Raw genomic sequence first — 20,728 nt, forward strand, 5'->3', positions numbered from 1 at the left:
GTCCTTATTTTTTCCTAGGAAAATAATGCTTTTTATATATTGTTCTGACGTAAGGACAAATCATCATTGACATACACTCAGTTCAGTTACTTCAGTCGCTCAGTTGTGTCCGACTCTTTGCGACCCCATGAATTGCAGCACACCAGGCCTCCCTGTCCATTACCATCTCCCAGAGTTCACTCAAACTCATGTCCATCGAGTCAGTGATGTCATCCAGCCATCTCATCCTCTGTCGTCCCCTTCTCCTCCTGCCCCAATCCCTCCTAGCATCAGTCTTTTCCAGTGAGTCAACTCTTCGCATGAGGTGGCCAAAGTACTGGAGTTTCAGCTTTAGCATCATTCCTTCCAAAGAAATCCCAGGGCTGATCTCCTTCAGAATGGACTGGTTGGATCTCCTTGCAGTCCAAGGGACTCTCAAGAGTCTTCTCCAACACCACAGTTCAAAAGCATCAGTTCTTTGGCGCTCAGCTTTCTTCACAGTCCAACTCTCATATCCATACATGACCACTGGAAAAACCATAGCCTTGACTAGATGGACCTTTGTTGGCAAAGTAATATCTCTGCTTTTGAATATGCTCTCTAGGTTGGTCATAACTTTCCTTCCAAGGAGTAAGCGTCTTTTAATTTCATGTCTGCAGTCACCATCTGCAGTGATTTTGGAGCCTAAAAAAATAAAGTCCGACACTGTTTCCACTGTTTCCCCATCTATTTGCCATGAAGTGATGGGATCAGATGCCATGATCTTCGTTTTCTGAATGTTGAGCTTTAAGCCAACTTTTTCGCTCTGCTCTTTCACTTTGATCAGGAGGCTTTTAGCTCCTCTTCCCTTCCTGCCATACATTAGGTGTCACTAAACATTATTACTGTTCCCTCCTGCCATGGAACCTGTGTTCTCTGCCAGGAATCTCACAGACAGCCTCCTCTGCAGTGCACCTCGCACTCAGCCTTTTTGCTAGCTGCCCAGCTCTGAGTTCAAGCTGTCTTCCTGTCTCCTGCACAGTCTTAAAGGAACCAGGGCCTTCGAAGCATAACACAACCAGCTGTAAACATCCAGAAAACTGCCAGATGTGCTTTTGCGGATTTCTGTGTCCTCCACCTCCTTCCTTGCCCTTGAGCATGCCAGGCTGCGTCGGATTTAATCCCACACAGGAGACAGATTCTTTCTCTCAGTGGGAACCCACATTGGCCATGTGGATGCTAATTCACTCCCCTCTGATGGAGCTGGGAGAGCAGAGAATGGCACCTCTTTTTTTTCCCAAGGAGTAGTGATAATATTACTGGGGGGGGGGGGGGGGGGGGGCACCTCACTGAGGTACTATTCTTGGAATCAGCTAGACACTCCACTTTGTTGTTTCAGTGTCACCCCGGATGCTGTTAGACACTTGTCTGCCTGGTGGTGAACTCTCTCTTATGTACTGGATACAACATTTACAGTTGCTAAAAGAATGCCATTGCTTGCAGAGTTCTTGTGACAGTCATGCACTCAAAAGCCACAGAGATCATGAAAAAAAAGTCATTCTAGGAGTACAAATTGTGAAAAACCACCCCACTGTAAAATAATGAGCATGTGAGACAAACAGAAAAAGGAGGGAGGGGCTACTTGCTCAGAGTCCCACGTAGGTTATTTTTATAGTAATTCATTTAAAATGTTTTAATAATTAAAACTCTTTCTTAAGGAATTGATTTTTCAATGATTGGTCCAAAGGCTTTGCCAGTCTTTATCACTTCTAAAAATATTAAAAGGATGTTGGTTCAGGAAAATCAAGAAAAGTTTGTAACATAGTCCATCTTTCCATTGTGATTAAATGGTTATATGTCCTCTTGTGGATGCAGCTAAAGACGGTCCTGAACCAGTCCTGTACCTTTGTCACTCTTTGGCTTCTTGGCTGTGATTCTGGCCCATAACTGCTAGGTTTGAATTAAGATCCTGACTGGTGGAAGATAAACAAATAGAATCTCATTTCCTCAAGGGACATTATGAATAAAGCTCATTACTTATGTTTGCTCAGTAATAGTAATAGAGATTTCTAGTGATAGAAAAAAAAGTTTTTCTTTTTTCCCTTCCATTACTTTTCCCTGTAGGCTAAATAAAGATATGGATCTCATTTCCTAAGCCCAGTACTCTATTTGGGTTTGCTTTAAATAAAATATCTATGAAGTGTCTTCAGCATGATCACTATTTAATGAGATTTAGTTGTAAAGCTTAATTCATATCAGATTTTCTAAATGAGAGATCACTGTCAACTTATTGTTAATTGAATTCAATAAAATCAAGGTTTCTATAATTAATGTGAACCACTTAATCTTTTAGCTCCTTGAATGAATGTGATTTTCTAAATACAGGTATCTTCTCATTTAATGAAATAGCAACATTGTGAGGAAAATAAATGTACATGTGACTCCTTTTTCTGTTAACTCAATATCAAATTAAATATACCCCAATCTTCTTTAAAATATAACAAAATAAAAGTAAAAAATATTAGGAAACATACTCAAAATATTAATAGTAATCCGATGGCATCACCGACTCAATGGACATGAGTCCATCAACTCTGGGAGTTGATGATGGACAGGGAGGCCTGGTGTGCTGCAGTCTGCGGGTTCGCAAAGAGTCGGACACTACTGAGCGACTGAACTGAACTGAATCCAATGACATCTAGAACATCAGTCTAAATTGAATATATAACAGTTAAAAAGTGGCATTCTCCAGTACAAAGAGCGGTTATTTCAGGGTCAGTAGATATGGGTCATTGGCCTGCCTCTGCCTCTAATTATCTAGGGACATTGGGTAAACCATCAGTCTTTTGGAGGCTTCTTGTTTGGATCAGCAAGGTGAGTGTTGTGCCAGATGGAATGATTGAAGTTCCTTTCCCTATGATTCTGTACACTGTGATTCTGTGTGTTCTCTGATTCTGTACACTGTAACATAGTAGCAGAAACTATTGTTCCCTTAAAACGTTTTTTTTTTTGAGAATTAAAAATATTCAAAAAAGTAGACTAAAAGGTATAAATAACACCTGTGGACCCATCAGTCAACCCCAATAATCATCACTCCATGACCAACCATGCCCCTTCCACATCTACATCCTCTGACACGCCTCCTGTGTAATTGTAAGGCCAGTTCCAGACATCAGCCTCTCTTTATCAACATAATCCCTCTGCCATCTGTACTGTTAGCTCTGAGGTCTTAGATATTGTATTTTGTCTTTAACGAATCTCAAACTGTCTTGCTATGTTTTTCCTTTTTAGTTTTTCATTGAAATTGTAAGATACAGATTCATAGGCAGTAGTAAAAAATAATCAGAAATTTCCCATGTACCCTTAACCTAGTTTACCCCAGTGGCAACATCTTGCAAAATTGTAGTATAATATCACAACCAGGGTACCAGCATCAATACAATCCACTGATTTATTCGGATTGTCCCATTTTACTTATGCCGATCTGTGTGTGTGTGGATGGGTGTGTATGGAGGTGTGGTGTGTGTGTTTGTGTATGCAGCTGTATCGTGCATGTAGGTTCACCTGTCCATCACCATAATTGATACAGAACAGTCTCTCATCACAAGGTCTCCTCATGCTGCCCTTTTGTAAACATAGCCACCTCCTTCTGCCCACTCCCCTCAAGACTAATCCGTTCTTTGTTCTTAATTTCTAAAATTTTGTCATTTCAAAAATGTTATATAAATGGAATCATACCGTCTGTAATCTTTTTGGATTGGCTTTTATCACTTCGTAATTCCTGAGAGATTCACTCAGGTGGTTGTGTGTATCAGCAATTTGTTCTTTTCATTGCTGAGCAGTATAGGATGATATGCCACAATTTGTTTAACTACGACCTGCTGAGGGACATCTGAACTGTCTCAAGTTTTTGGCTGTTCTGAATAGAACTACTATGAATATTCGTGTGCATGTTTTTCATTTCTCTGGGATGAATGCCCAAGAGTGTAATTGGTGGATTGTATGGTAATTAGACGTTTAGTTTTAGAAGAAACTGCCATATGGTTTTCCAGAGAGGCTGTACCATTTTATATACTCCAAGCAGCAATGTATGAATGATCTAGTTTCTCTGCATCTTCACCAACATTTGAAGATGTCACTGCTTGTTATTTTATCTATTTTGATAGATGTGTAGTGGTATCTTACTGTAGTTTTAATTTGTATTTCCCTGATGGATAATGATATTGAGCATCTTTTTATATGCCTGTTTACCATTTGTGTATCAACTTTGGTGATCTTCTGCATTTTTAGTCCTCCATTTACTTCTTTTCTGACTTTAGTGTCAAGGTAAGCTTGCTGGTGAATCACCTGTGATGTTTGTTATACTTATATAGGAGGGAACAGAGCTGCTACAGATGAAGAATTGCTTACCAGGGTTGTCATCTCTGTGTTAGAGTCTCTAGGAATACAAAGATGAATGAGACAAGAACCTTGGTCTTAAAGTTTTAAAACCATCTGGCACTTTGCGAGAGGGAAACAGAAAATATGTAGAAGTCTGAGATTTCCAAATTGCACGATTTCATGAGATGATATTTGCATGGGCATCATAAAGGTGACCACGAACGGATGGAAAGATCCTAGCAGAAACAGGCCAAGAGTTCAGTTCATTTCCTATGAGTTAAGGATGTGAAAACTTTGTAGCCGATAGATGGCTGCCCAGGGCAAGGTGCTGGGTGAGAGCAGCGCTCCCAGTTGGAAGACAGGCACTCAGCTGCCAGTGGGATAGTGGCTGGAGTGAAACTTCTAATTGGCTCTTTAGGAAGCTTTTTCTACCCCCTCTCTCTTATTTCTTCAGCCTCCAAACTGTTCCAGAGAATCTGAATCTATGTCTAATTGAGCACCAGCTACAAGCACCTGGTGTCAACACCAACACATACATGAGTGCTTAATTTCAGTTTGGGTAGAGGACAGTCCAGTTAACAAGACTGGGAGCTGACTGTGGCTCAGATCATGAACTCCTTATTGCCAAATTCAGACTTAAATTGAAGAAAGTAGGGAAAATCAATAGATCATTCAGGTATGACCTAAATCAAATCCTTTATGATTATATAGTGCAAGTGAGAAATAGATTCAAGGCATTAGATTTGACAGACAGGGTGCCTGAAGAACTATGGATGGAGGTTCATGACATTGTACAGGAGGCAGGGATCAAGACCATCCCCAGGAAAAAGAAATGTAAAAAGGCAAAATGCCTGTCTGAGGAGGCCTTACAAATAGCTGTGAAAAGAAAAGAAGTGAAAGATAAAGGAGAAAAGAAAGGATATACCCATTTGAATGCAGAGTTCCAAAGAATAATAGCAAGGAGAGATAAGAAAGCCTTCCTCAGTGATCAATGCAAAGAAATAGAGGAAAACAATAGAATGGGAAAGACTAGAGATCTCTTCAAGAAAAGCAGAGGTACCAAGGGAGCATTTCATGCAAAGATGGGCTCAATAAAGGACAGAAATGGTATGGACCTAACAGAAGCAGAAGATATTAAGAAGAGGTGGCAAGAATACACAGAAGAACTGTACAAAAATGATCTCCACGACCCAGATAACCACGATGGTGTGATCATTCACCTAGAGCCAGACATCCTGGAATGTGAAGTCAAGTGGGCCTTAGGAAGCATCACTATGAACAAAGCTAGTGGAGGTGATGGAATTCCAGTTGAGCTATTTCAAATCCTAAGAGATGATGCTGTGAAAGTGCTGCACTCAATATGCCAGCAAATTTGGAAAACTCAGCAGTGGCCACAGGACTGGAAAAGGTCAGTTTTCATTCCAATCCCAAAGAAAGGTGATGCCAAAGAGTGCTCAAACTACCACACAATTGCACTCTTCTCTCACAGCTAGCAAAGTAATGCTCAAAATTCTCCAAGCCAGGCTTCAACAGTTCATGAGCCCTGAAGTTCCAGATGTTCAAGGTGGATTTAGAAAAGGCAGAGAAACCAGAGATCAAATTGCCAACATTGAATCATTGAAAAAGCAAGAGAGTTCCAGAAAAACGTGTATTTCTGCTTTATTGACTATGCCAAAACCTTTGACTATGTCGATTACAACAAACTGTGGAACATTCTTAAAGAGATGGGAATACCAGATCACCTGACCTGCCTCTTGTATGCAGGTCAGGAAGCAATAGTTAGAACTGGACATGGAACAAGAGACTGGTTCCAAATAGGAAAAGGAGTACATCAAGGCTGTGTATTGTCACCCTGCTTATTTAACTTATATGCAGAGTATATCATGAGAAAAGCTGGGCTGGAAGAAGCACAAGCTGGAATCAAGATTGCTGGGAGAATTATCAATAACCTCACATTTGCAGATGACACCACCTTTATGGCAGAAAAAGTTGGCTTAAAGCTCAACATTCAGAAAACTAAGATCATGGCATCCGGTCCCATCACTTCATGGCAAATAGATGGGGAAGCAATGGAAACAGTGACAGACTTTATTTCTGGGGCTCCCAAATCACTGCAGATAGTGACTGCAGCTGTGAAATTAAAAGACGCTTGCTCCTTGGAAGAAAAGTTATGACCAACCCAGATAGCATATTAAAAAGCAGAGACAGTACTTTGCCAACACATGTCCATCTAGTCAAAGGTATGGTTTTTCCAGTAGTCATGTATGGATGTGAGAGTTGGACTATAAAGAAAGCTGAGCACTGAAGAATTGATGCTTTTGAAGTGTGGTGTTGGAGAAGACTCTTGAGAGTCCCTTTTATTGCAAGGAGATCCTACCAGTCCATCCTAAAGGAGATCAGTCCTGAATATTCATTGGAAGGACTGATGTTGAAGCTGAAACTCCAGTACTTTGGCTACCTGATGCAAAGAACTGACTCGTTGGAAAAAACTCTGATGCTGGGAAAAATTGAGGGCAGGAGGAGAAGGGGACGACAGAGGATGAGATGGTTGGATGGCATCACCGACTCGATGGACATGAGTTTGAGTGAACTCTGGGAATTGGTGATGGACAGGGAGGCCTAGCATGCTGCAGTCCATGGGGTCACAGAGTCGGATATGACTGAATTGAACTGAACTGAACTGAAAGGACAGTCTTGCCAGGAATTTTATCCTCCCTAGCAATACTGAGTCTTGGTCAACCTATATCTGCAGTTTTATGCAGAAGTCATTAATGACCCAACTCAGTATTTACTTACAAACTGGACAATGATGGTCTAAGAAGAGAAATAGCTCAATAGAGAAGAATAGAGAATAAAGACACACATACACACAAATCTAATTTATGGTAAAAGTGTATTAAAATCAATGGGAGGAAGATGGATTATTGGAAATCATCTGGGAAAAATTCTTTACACCTTACAGAAAAACAAAATTTGTATGGTTTAGTGATTAAACACATTAGTTTAAAAACATGTGTACGTGAGAGAGAGAGACATAGTGAGTGTGTAGAATAAACAAGTTTAACATTTGTATAATTTTTAAGGATGAGATGGGACATAGCACAAATCCGTCTAATGAAGACAGATTACTTAGAAGCTGCAAATAGAAAATGTACAGCTTTGACTACATGAAAGTAAATTATACATACAAGGAACAAAGTTAAAAGAAAACTGAGTGAAAGCATTTTATGCACATACGTATCAGACATATATTTGCACACTTGTGTATTTCTGCAGCACAGAGGTATATATATTTCTGGTAATATGTTATTTCTAATATACAAAGAGTTTATATAATTCAGTAAGAACAATGGAAATCAAATATCTGAAAAATAGGAAAGGGATAAGAACAGGTACATCACAGAAGAATATAAATTACTCATAAATACATGAGTAGATGTTCACTTTCATTAGTAATCAAGAAACTAGAAACTAAAACAAAAAACTGATATTTAAAAATTCATCAAATAAGCAAAAACCAAAAATAAATAATCTACAGGATTTATAGGAATTGGGAAAAGACATTCTTTTACATTTTTGCTGGGAATATAGATTGATACATCCTTTTTCTGAGGACGAATTGACAGTATCTGTTGAAATTTAAGATGCATGTACCCTCTCATACATTTATGTTACCTTTAGGAATCTGCACCATAGAAAAATAGAGGTGTATAAAAATATATGTGCTAAGATATTCACTGCAGCATTAGTTGTAGTAGCAGAAAATTATAATTGAGCTAAAATATCTAGCAGTATGGAAATGTTTAAAAAAGCAAAAAACTATGGTCATATAATGCGATATAAAAGAAGCAGCAAAATCTACAGCACTGACATGGCAGCACGTGGACGTATGTTCATGAGTGAACAAATCAAGGAACATGCATATATACCATGATTTAATTGGGGATGCAAAGGTGGGGTATAGGTGGATGTAGTATGTGCGTATATGTGTTTGCACATCAAAAAATAAAAACAGTCTGGAAAAATACACAATGACCTTCTGAAAATAATTACAAATCTGAGGTACTAAAGTGCTGGGATGAGGGGAATTTCAATTTTTTGCTAATGTACTTGTGCAATGTTTGCAGTTATTTTTAGCTATAATGATTTTATAATGTTAAGAAAGAATAAAAAAGAAAAGAAATTATAAATGCTAAACAACTCAATCTTTGAGCAAAAAGAATGAATTTTGGCTGAAAGAATTGCTTTAAAAGAAGATGTATTCATCTTTACCTAATGAAATTTAAATAAACAAACAGGAAAAACCTCTTTCTTGCTACTGTATTAATTTTCTGTATCTGGAATATTTATTTCAGTGGTTTCTTTTCAGTTACTTAATTCATTGTGTTTAATTGATAGTGTTTACTAGAGTTTAGTGAAAAACTATTTTGTAAATATCTTCAGTTGTGATTTATCTAGTGTAATATCTCCCCCAGTGAATTGACTGTGAGTAGGGAATTAGTAAAGCAGATAAGAGATCTGGAGAGTAGTCTCTGGCTTTACTTATCTCCACAGGAAACCTTATTTCATGTTGATAAAGTTTGAAATCTTTCCTGTTGCTCTTTTGAATTGTTCATTGTTGTTACCACTTTAATGAAAGGTAGAAATGAGTCAAACCAACCTGCTTCTTCTGTTCTACTAAAAATTAATGTCAAAGAAAATTCTTCAGCCCGTTAAATAAGTGAATGTGGATGGAATCAGATTCTGACTCAACATGTCCAATTAATTGCTTCCAAACGTTAAGATACAATATCAACAAACCCTACACATAATAATAATAAAAAAATCAATTTGTAGAGAATGATTAGGTGAGAAGTGAACTAGCTAGAACCATCTTTGCTTACAAAACCCTGTTTATGTTGACATTGATATTTGCCATCTACTCTATTATAAATCAAGATTTTTTGTAGAAATGTACCAAAGATGGCACGATAATAAAGAAAACAGATTCATCTCAGGTTTTGAAATGTACCTAACAAACTCAACCTCTTGCAAAATAACTTTTTTATTCAAAATGGAACTGGGAATTGTTCAGCACACAATGAATCATCTTTTGGCAAGTACAATAGAATCTTTAGGGACATTTCACAGTCTCTTGCTCAATTGTTAGGATGTTTTTAGCTTTCACAGGTAGGGAAGAAGGTAGCTTGTATAGCTATCATCTTGTTGCTAAAATTGTACAGTAAAGATTTGTCAGAGTTGCTGTTGCAATAGATCTTTTCACTTTTTTCCCCTCTTCCTGTTTCTTTACTCAGAGCTGCTTTGTCTCTCGAAAACAATCTGGAATTACTTAATGCTAATGTTTTCTGGTTTTACTATTTACCCAGGACTCAAATGTTAAACATTAATGTGGGAAACTCCCTTTTCCTTACCTCATAGTCCTATATTTATTTAACTGTTATTTTGCATGAAGAAAACTTCAGCTTTCTCTTTGTGTGTGTTAATGTGCTTCTTTTTATTGACAGCCACATTCTGTTTTTGTATTTGCTTTTTTTCAGGAGGCTGTAGATCCCCCCCTGGATGATTTTGAGGTAACTGAGACCACCACGGCAGCCGAAGTGATTAAATATGAGTATCATGTCTTATATTCCTGCAGCTACCAAGTGCCTGTGCTTTACTTTAGGGCAAGCTTTTTAGGTAAGACCATGTTGGAAGCTAAATGTAAATTCATAACATTTACATATAAGGCAGAAAGCAGATTTGGAAAATTATTCTTGAGAGGAAAAAAAAAAGAGTTAAAAATAAGAAAACTGTGGGTGAGGTAAGGTTTTACCAGTAAATTTTCTCATGCTTTAGAAAGAATATCAAGACTTTAGAGTGAATGATATCATCTCAGCCCTAAGTCTGATCTGCAGATTCTTGGCCTCCTGCCCAGCGTTGACTAAGCCCCCTGGCCCTTTTTCTTTTCTTTACTTTAAACAAGTAGGAACAACTTAAAGCTACAATGTTTATTTACTTCTAACTTTACAGTGAAAATTTCTTTCAATCTCAAATGATCCCATTAACTCAAAAGTCCCCATGCCTCCTTCCCCAACACTAATTATTATTTTAGGAACTGTTTATCAGTCCATTTAAGCTATGTTTAAAAATAGCACTAACATTTCCTTCGGCCATCTATACATCTCCAGTGCCTCAGCTTCCTGCAGTGTTACTCAGCTCATCCCCCTTGCCAAGAAGGTGGAACACCCTGTCTCCTCTGAGGTCTTGGCTAATAAAGCTTATTTAATCAGCGGCCACATGAAGTCCTCACCCTGCAGCACAGCCAGGGCTCCCCACTTCATGTCCTCTGACTAAACCAGGTCAGCATTTTGAGGCCTCTCCACCCTGCGCTCAGAAGTCAAGAGGAACCACCTCCCCAGCCCACCCCTACCCCATTTCTCTTTTTCTCTCTGGACTTATCAGCAGTATTTTGCATTTTGAACAGCCTTCTAACCTTTTCTGGATAGCTAAGACATCTGAATTTAGCCAGTGATATTTTATTTTTAATTAAAAAGTAGCTTAAGCTGCTTTGAATGTGTATTTGGTAGATTTAATCACTTGCTGCCTTATATTGTTTAATGGTCTCTAATTTTGCAGTGTTGGCGGTTTAACAAGCACTTAGGATTTAAAACACAAGAACAAATTCTCATAGACTCCCTGGTGAGAAGATTTTAATCTGAGGTGCAGCTCCTAAGAACTGACAATTTGGGGTAAATTTTCAACATGGGACATGGGGAATTAAGGACACTGAGTTTACTAATTCACAAACTCTTGCTGCAGATTAATCCATATGATTATTATAGGCCTTTAAAATACTCACTTTATTGTGATTCTACTTGGTTTGGAGCCCAGAGGTTAAAGGAAGCTTCTTGTCAGTGAGCTGTGTTATACTGAAAAATAGAAGGGGTTACATTTATTTACTGGAGGGGAGAAAAATGTCCTTCTCGGTTTTGGTTTGCAAGGACTCTACCCAGTAGCTTCTGGATTCATGTCGAGGCTGCAGGTAAAGGAAACAGGATACCACTTCTTCAATACTGTACTTTCATGTAATTAGTATTCACCATAAGCAGTTAATCACCAGAGAAGAGCTCCCAGAGACAAAACAAGTTGTTTAGCTTGTCAGCGTTAGGGAATCGGAGGTGTTGAAACATGACTGCTTCTAGCTGGAAGTGAGTCTTGCTGAGGCTGGTGGATGAGCTCATACTTGTGCTTTGCTCTTATGTGCCAACAGCTCCCCTTACAGTACAGCACAGTAATTGTTCCTGCAAGTTCAATTATATTTTAATGAAATTTGTATACTTTCTAAGATCTTTTCTTCATGGTGGTTTTCTGTTTCTTAAAAAAAAACACACAAAATAACTAGCCTTTTTTGATTCTATTTATATATTTTAAGATGCTCTCTGTTTATGCTTTTATAAAGGAAACACAAACAAGTGATTTACTTTGTGTAGAAGCATTTCTTATTCTCCACCCTCCCCATTCTGTGTTGTATAGAATTAGCGTTAGGAATTTTTAAATTCCAGAATTCACTTAGTGATTTTTCAGGTGCATTAGAATATCAGATTTAATATTTGCAAAGCATACTGAGTGTTTTCTTGTGGAGAAACATGAAAAATGGTTCTTTCCTTTATCAGAGTCTGATAATTTCTTTTCCTTTCTCTACCTAACTTAACCTAACAGGTGTTCTGAAAATGTATTATCCTTTACTCTGGAGTCATAATTTTTCCTTTTTTCCCCTCAGTCCATTCCCTGTTCATATGTTATGTGGTTACTCTGGCCTTTCATCTGTTAAACAAATCTCTGTTAGTGTGGTGAATTGAATTCCTAACATCTTCTTATTATTCCAGGTCCAGATTTTTCTTTGTCTCATTCTAAGAGAATTCCGACCTAGAAACAGGATGGCTATAAAATTTCTTGTTCAGGGGTCTTTTTTTGTTATTGTTGCTTCAAAAATAGTTCACTCAGCCTTGTTTTTGACAGGTATTTAGAATTTTTTTTTTTTTTTTTTTTTTGCATTTGAGTCTTAGTAAAAATTAGTTTCTCTGCTTTGCTCTGAATTTTATTCTAGTACCTTTTTTTTTTTTTTGGTAAAGCAAGTAGTAATTCCTATTTAAATTGATATTGCCTTTTCTTTTATCAACTAGCTTAGATGTAAGAGGAAATCTTTATTCTGTTTCTTAAAGTACAACTACATTGGACTGTGATCACCTCTTACTCCTTGATATGTCCAGCGTCTGCCAGGCCAACTATTGCCTAAGACTCAGCTGACATGCCATTTGTTGTTATCACCCCTGTGTCATATTATATCACATTATATCATATATCACATGTTGCATGATATCAGAAAATTATTTGTTTACTTGTTCCCTGTAAAATGATAATCTAGAAGGGAGGAGGTTAAGGTAAAAAGAGAGAGAAAGGCAATTAATAGTGAGTACTTCAGCCTACAGAGTGATAAGCTTTACTCATAGATGTGTGTGGGTGTGTAATACTTATATGACATATATATTCTTTGTCTTACTCATTTTAATGCCCATAGTATTAACTGTGGCACAATGTCAGCAACTATTTATTGAATGAAGCTAGAGGAGGAATTTCTAACCATTTCTGCATACAGTTCAAAGATGGAAACCTCGAAACCTTATGATGGTGTCTTATTTGAACTTTTCTGATGAGTTATATGCTGCTACTGCTGCTAAGTCACTTCAGTCGTGTCCGACTCTGTGCGACCCCATAGACGGCAGCCCACCAGGCTCCCCCGTCCCTGGAATTCTCCAGGTAAGAACACTGGAGTGGGTTGCCATTTCTTTCTCCAATGCATGAAAGTGAAAAGTAAAAGTGAAGTCGCTCAGTCGTGTCCGACTCTTAGCAACCCCATGGACTGCGGCCCACTAGGCTCCTCCATCCATGGGATTTTCCAGGCAAGAGTGCTGGAGTGGGGTGCCATTGCCTTCTCCAGATGAGTTATATGGAAGGGAGTAATTCTTTTGTCTCCAGGAAACTCAGAACCCAAGCCATCTCTATATCTTTACTCTTTAGTTTGTTGCTTCCTAGAGACTGCAGGAATGGTTGGCTAAGGAAAGTGAAAAGTCCTGAGGACTCAAAGCTGAGCATTTCTGCTAGCTGGGGAGCTGTTCTGCTTCTGTAAACACATATTTGCGTTGGATCCCTGAAGGCATATAGCCAAGGTGGTGCAAAATTCTGTTTCTGGGCACCTCTCGTTTCTACTACTTGGGCTTATAGGAGCTCAGTTGCTGAGGGTTTGATTAATTTAAGAGAGAAAATGTCCTTCCCAGTGCTTTTTTTTCCCTATCCACTCTTGCCATTTTAGGTTTGGGAGAGGTGGTGGGGCACGCTTAATACCATTTGCTCCCCAGCAGTGGGTGAGAGGTCATTGCACTTCTCTCAGGCATTGATACTAATAAATAGCCTACCCTAAAATGGTGCTTTATTGACTATGAAGTCCATTCTCACAAAGCACTGATATCTTCAAGTGGCTGTTTTTCTCCTCCAACTATTTTTAAAGCACACTGTGTTAAAGAATTATTTGTATTGTGCAAAAGGCTTCTAAGTACTGTTCATCATTCCAACACCTTTTTATGTCCCTGTTTTCCCTTTGTGGGGGCTTGGCTTTGGTAAGAAGTTGATAGCAAGTGTTAGAAATGTGTTGTAAATCTTGCGCATATACATAATAGCTTTGGGCTTCACCAGACTCCTAAGCTTACCTAGTTTTCCCTTTCATTACAACTACAGATTTCTATATTTATTTCAGCTTGAATTCTGATTAATTTCTTCCCGTCTCTCTTCTTTTCCTTTGTTTTCAATCTCTATTGAGAAGTAGACCAAGTGGTTCTTCTCATTTTCAGAATATTTATTTCTTTGGTGCTGACGTATGAGTTCTTCTTGGGAACCATTCTGACATATTTCTTTAATTAGTTAGAAGGGCAGCTTTTGAATAGGGAAGGAAACATTTCTTCCATTCAGCAACTGAATGTCTGTTCTTTCTCAGGATCTGTTTTATTATTGGTCTAGGGAGTAAGAGTAGAGAATTAAAAATGTAACCCAGATATTTCATATAGAAAATTTATCCACTTGTTATATGCCTAAACTATGTTCAAATAGTCAAAGAATAATTCACTCTTAAAAGCAGCATAACCAAACCAAGGTAAAGGCCAGCTCAAAAGAATAATGAAAAGATTGGAATTAGAGCAGTGTTTACATCATCAGGGAGGAGGAAGAAGAGGTTTGTCCCTGGTGTGGAACGAGAGGGAGTCTTTGGACTGTGTACAAGAAAATAACAGGAAAACAGGAAAGATGAGGGTTGGAGGAAGCTGGAGAATAAAAATAAAATATCCATAGCTCTGATCAACAGTTTTCAAGGAAACCGTACAGACTGGCTTTTCTGAAGAGGCTGGGAAAAGTACTAGGGAAAGGGAGGTGGATGAGTGCCAAGCTGTAGGGCTGGAAAGCATGGCCTGTTTGGGGAATAGTGAGAAGCTGGTTTGAGGAAAATCTCTACTTCAAACTGTGCAAGATGGTTGGAAAGATATGTTAAGGTCACATTATGGAAGAGATGATGGGATGGATTTGGAGGATATGAGAAAGAAATGAAGTGAGAAGTGAAATGAGAAGTGAAAGAGATTGAGCAAAAGTGAATGAGATCAAGGGAGGGATTTTGTAGAACAGAACTATGACTGAGTAAAACAGAAAGAATTAACGAAGGATGAGAAGAAATTATGAAGAATGAAATTTTGGGAAAAGGAATTTTTACTTTTTTAGTGTTATTGTTGCAGATTTTTTTAAAGAAAAATTTAAATCATCTCTTAGAGAAAATGAACTGGAAAGAACATATTTTCAGGAAAAAAATTACCATTCCAGTAGAGTGAGAATTAAGGCTGCTTGTTAAACAGAAAAGATAGGTAGATTAGAGAAATTAAGGCAAAAATGATTCCAGGTCATCACCATCATGAGCAGAAAGTAGAATATGACTTGGCAGATTTAGAGTCTTATTTGATTATAGAGAATTTTTAAGAATGTTCATAATTATGCAATGGAACATGACTTTTAGTGCATTAAAAAGAGATTCTAGGGGTTGAAATGAAATTTGAAGAGCAAACAATGAAAGTTATTTTTCTTAAATGCAAATAAAAATAAATTATTTAATATAAATTATTTAATATTAATTTAAATTAATATAAATATATTCAAACTGAAAAGATTAAATGACAGAGGGAATTTAATGAGGATTGTTTGTTGAACCAGGTAAATGTTTGAAACATTATGGGGATTTAAAGTATAAGTAGGATGCTGGGGTAAAACACATGATGGGAATAGAATCCCACTGAAAAATCAGGTCTGATTTTAAAACATATTAAAGAAAGGTGAAACAAAACTACAAGGACACCTAATTTGCTAAAAGGTTTATTCTAACCTATGTTAGTGCAAAGCATCATGTACACAAAGTTAACAGATTTTATGTGGATTCAGAGGCCTGGAAGAAGACATGAAAAGGCAGGTAAATTTATTTTCTTACCTGTAAAAGGCTATACTTCAGCTTTCCTGAACAAATAAATGTGTTGTGTCCCATAATGTCTTCTGTCTACTTACTCTTGATAAGACAAGCCCTGTTTGAAACATCCATTAAAGTGTACAGGAGTGCCTTCTGTGTGCACAACATAAAAATTCATTAGTCTATTTAAAAAATATGCTGAGGAAAATGGCTGCCTAACTGGAAATAGTGTACTGGTTTTCTCCTCCTTTAAAGTTGTCAAAGCAGAGTTCTTCAAGTGCATACATTAGGTGCTCTGCCGAGAAGGTGGAGACTGTGTTCTCCATGGGAAGGAGATCAAGCTGGATGGGTTGTCAAGGTGCTGCTACCGGTGTTAACTGGTCCATTTTCTGGGGGGTTCTGAGATTTGAGAGAGCCAGGAGTCCAAAATGCTGAGTACTGGTATGCCAGAGCAAGAGGTTAAAATCAAAACCTCAGAACACTTTGGATAGGATTGAAAGTAGAGTGTTTTCTGCTTTAGAACCAACAGACCTAATGTAGATATGCATCTGGTGATATGGTCTTCAGAGTTCTGATGAATAGTAATATCTCACAGTTGGTGTCTCGGGTATCTTGTAGACCCAGTGTTGCTTCCCTTGGGACGTTTTCTGAAAACAGTGATTCCTCAAGAAAGTCTTGTGTCCTCAAGAAAGTCTTGTGTGTACTTCTTCTAGGTTAAGTGTTTAACTTAATTTAAATGAGAGGTTATAATATCATCTGCATTAATGTAAGTTCTTAACATAGAATGTGAACAGTTCAGTTCAGTTCAGTGGCTCAGTCCTGACCAACTCTTTGCAACCCCATGAACTGCAGCACGCCAGGCCTCCCTGTCCATCACCAACTCTTGGAGGTTACTCAGACTCACGTCCATCAAGTCCGTGATGCCATCCAGCCATCTCATCCTCTGTCATCCCCTTCTTCTCCTGCCCCCAATCCCTCCCAGCATCAGAGTCTTTTCCAATGAGTCAACTCTTCACATGAGGTGGCCAAAGTACTGAGGTTTCAGCTTCAGCATCATTCCTACCAAAGAAATCCCAGGGTTGATCTCCTTCAGAATGGACTGGTTGGATCTCCTTGCAGTCCAAGGGACTCTCAAGAGTCTTCTCCAACACCACAGTTCAAAAGCATTAGTTCTTTGGCGCTCAGCTTTCTTCACAGTCCAACTCTCACATCCATACATGACTACTGGAAAAACCATAGCCTTGACTAGACAGACCTTTGTTGGCAAAGTAATGTCTCTGCTTTTGAATATGAGCAGTTTAAGGTGACCCCAAATTACTCTTCTATTGTGCTGTTGGGCATATTCCTCATAAGAATGGATTGTAACATACATGAACTTTCTCATGTAACTGAAAGATGTCTTACATTCATTTTCCATGTGAAATTACTAGACAAATGTATGACATTTAGAACACTGGGGCTAAAAAATGATAAATATTAAGCAATACTTATATAAATCACTTATCTGGACTATATTAGTTAAGTATACTTAGTTGCAATTAACTGCCCCTGACCGTGATAAGCAGAAAAAAATTTACTGGAAGGGTAAATCATAGAGTCAACTGAAGGCACAAGTAACAAGATGAGGGAATGTCTACCTCTCTTTGGTTTAGTGGTACAGAATGGGATTCTGCCTACTGCTTATTTTGGAATTTATCTCCCAAATAGGAACTATGTTTGGATGGTGAAAAATCAAATTTCCACTATATCTTCATCTACTTAATACTATAGATTTATATGAGAAGTATTTTATTGATGACTTTTTAATCATCAATCTTTATTCTTAGTAATAATTGTGGTAAATTGCTCTAGAAATAATGTTGAACATCCATCTATCCAAGCATTGGAAAATATTTATGCATAAGACAAGAAAATGTTTCTGGAATGCAGAGATGAATAAAGGAATCAGGGATGATTTATGCCCTCAAGGAGCTTACAGTCTACTGAGGGAAACAAGACAAATTTGAAATTTACTGTAACAAGTTGAATATGTTAACGGCCATAAGAGAGGTAAAAAGAAAATTGTCACCAGGCATAGAATAGGTTAGTGGTTGAAAGAAGCTGGATGGGAGGTGGGAGAAATGAGAACATGTTGGTTAAAGGTTAATACAGATTTTCAGATATAAGATGAATAAGTTCTGGGGATCTAATGAGGAGCATGATGACCATAGTTAACAATACTGTATTTTATACTTGAGAATTACTGAGAGAGTAGATTTGAAATGTTCTAACTACACACATACACACAAATTTTAAATATGTGAGAGGATGGATGTGGTAACTAACTTTATTGTGGTAACCATTTTCCAAAATATACATGTATCAAGTCATCACGTTACAAATCTTAAACTTACACAATGCTGTGTATCCATTATAGCCAATAAAGATGGGGAGAAAGTTGCCATCATGGCTCAGAGGGCAGAGATTATCTTGAGCTGGATGATCAGATGAAGCCCTGGCCGGAGTGATGCGGGAAAGGGCAAGCCTGGCCTATTAAAAAATCTAGGAAAGGCAAAATTCTAGATAGTCTTAGGTTAAGCAATGCTGGTAGTGACTACTAATGACGACAAAAACAATACCACAGCTAAAATATGTGTGTACCACTTTATAGTTTACAAAGAGCCCCTGGTACAGGACCAAGTGGAGGGTCTGGAGCTGCTTGGTTCTGATTCCTCACTCTGCTTCTTACTGTGTGATTTTGTGGGAGTTATTGAACTTTTTTTTTGTTTCCTTTTTTTTCACCATCTAGAAAAATTTGAGATAATAATACCTATTTTATAGAGTTTTGAGGTTTGTGAGCTAATATATAAAGTGGGGCTTGGCATGTAGTACCTTTCAGTAATGCCAGCTGAGTTCTGTATCTTAATCTTTACAATAACAGTGTAATATAGGAGCTGCTAGTACCCTGATGTGTAGACAGGCAAACTGAGTGCTCAGAGAGGTTAGATGGTTTATTTATTCTAGAGTACATATAAAATTATGGAGTTAAGATTCAAACTCTTTAGCTCCCCACTCCCAACTTTACTGCACAAAGCAGCACCAAAATTTAAGTAACATTGAAGAGAAGTTGCCAAAATCTATAGTTTTTTGAATTTTCATTCAGATTTCTTGAGACTAATAAAGACTCAGAATGTAAAAAGTGGATGTAGGAATAAATAAAAATTACAGAATTAGCCAGCACAGTAGCTGATAAGAATGTACATGAACAATTAACACTCATTTCATATCACAATGTAATTTTCTCACTGAAGCAAAAATGAATTTTCTCCTTTGATGGAGCATCATCTCTGCCTTACTGTGGAGAATGACATGAATTTTTATAGCCTTCAAAGCCTTGTTGAAGACAATATATTGAATAATGACAAATTTCATTGTGAAAAATCCACCATTTCCATTTTATTTCTACTGACCACATTCAGAACATTTTTCCTAAATTTACTCTAAATAATTTATACTCTCTCTAATGTTCTTTTTGGAGTTATGAAATTTTAGTGAAAGCATGCATCACAGGATAAAGGTGACTTCAGCATGCTTGAACTAGAGTTAGGTAGTGATAATGAAATATCTCATGATGTTATTTGATTCATGAAAATAATAGCCCTGAGAAATTCAATTTAGAAAGCTTCAGATTTTGAGTAATATATAGATTACTTGACATGTAGGTTATTATTCAATTGAGAGATTTTAAATGAAAATATTAAATTAAACGCTACTGGCAGTTGCTAAAGATTGTACTTTTTAATTATTCTGTTTTTCATCCAAAGTCTCTTCCTTTTTTATCATTGACATTTTAGGTTGCTGACAGAATATTCCTTTAGCTCAAATGTGTAATATCATTCTGGATGATAGAGGCACATAGTAGGCACTCAATAAACAATTGTTAAATAAATGACCTTAATTTACCATGCTCACTTTGTAGGTTGCTGCTGAAATTATTTTGGCTTCTACTTCAGTTTTTCAAGTATGCAAGGGATTTTACTGAGCTTCTCAGCTCAGTGTGATTAATGAGATTTCTAAGCATGTTGAAATTGGTGCTATCGAATATCTTGGGTCTGAAACTAGGGAGTTGTTGATTGAGTATGCTTATGTCTCCTCTGACTGAGGCCAGATAGAAAAAATAGGCCCTCTAAACAGGGCTTAAAGTTCTTGATTGAAGATAACTTCAACTGAACATGAAGGCACATAATAATGTGTTTCATGAGTTTAACCAAGTATTTGTTTATGTCCACATTTTAATTTTAAATTAAAGTTTTAGGTCTTCAGTTTTCATAAATAGGCAGATGGATCTAAAATCACAAAATTATTCATGTTTCTGCCATATTTAAGGTCTATTTTTATGATGTGATTTAAAAAATGTATTTGATTATCTCATTTCAGTGATTTTGGTGGGATTTCTGAAGGCTCCATTTTGGTTGTGGAATAATTAGAGCCACAGTCATATTAGAATATATTATTCATGTCAGTTGCATATGTCATGGCTTTGAAGATATTGCTAATCAGGTCAAATTTTTATTTTTGAGTAAAAGATCACCAAACTAATTTGTGTATGTCTTTGATCATGAAGGTGTGAGCTATGACTAGGAGAACTGATGATGAAGGCCTAGGGAAAAGAATCCACGTCATACTTCATTAAATCATTATTGTCATATCTGTATGTGAGAGACACAGCCATATTATCAGACCTTCTATAGTGTAAATGGTCAGCAGAAACTGGAAAGATTGACATTCTTGTTAAAGCAGCTTGCACAAGCATTCATTTGATCATTGATACATGTACTTTAAAACATTTTTATAAACACATTGGAGAATGCAGTCACATTTATT

General features: G+C 37.4%; 1 protein-coding gene across 1 annotated transcript in view; it reads left to right on the plus strand.

The window, feature by feature from the left end:
* Positions 1-20,728, plus strand: part of ATG10 (autophagy related 10) — a 272,173-nt gene that overhangs the window by 174,688 nt on the left and 76,757 nt on the right. The window contains exon 4 of the mRNA XM_052644059.1: positions 9,876-10,014. Coding sequence (XP_052500019.1) covers positions 9,876-10,014 — 139 coding nt within the window. The remainder of the gene's footprint in view (positions 1-9,875; positions 10,015-20,728) is intronic.

This window comes from Budorcas taxicolor, chromosome 7 (assembly GCF_023091745.1).
Source record: "Budorcas taxicolor isolate Tak-1 chromosome 7, Takin1.1, whole genome shotgun sequence".
NCBI classification, from domain to species: domain Eukaryota; kingdom Metazoa; phylum Chordata; class Mammalia; order Artiodactyla; family Bovidae; genus Budorcas; species Budorcas taxicolor.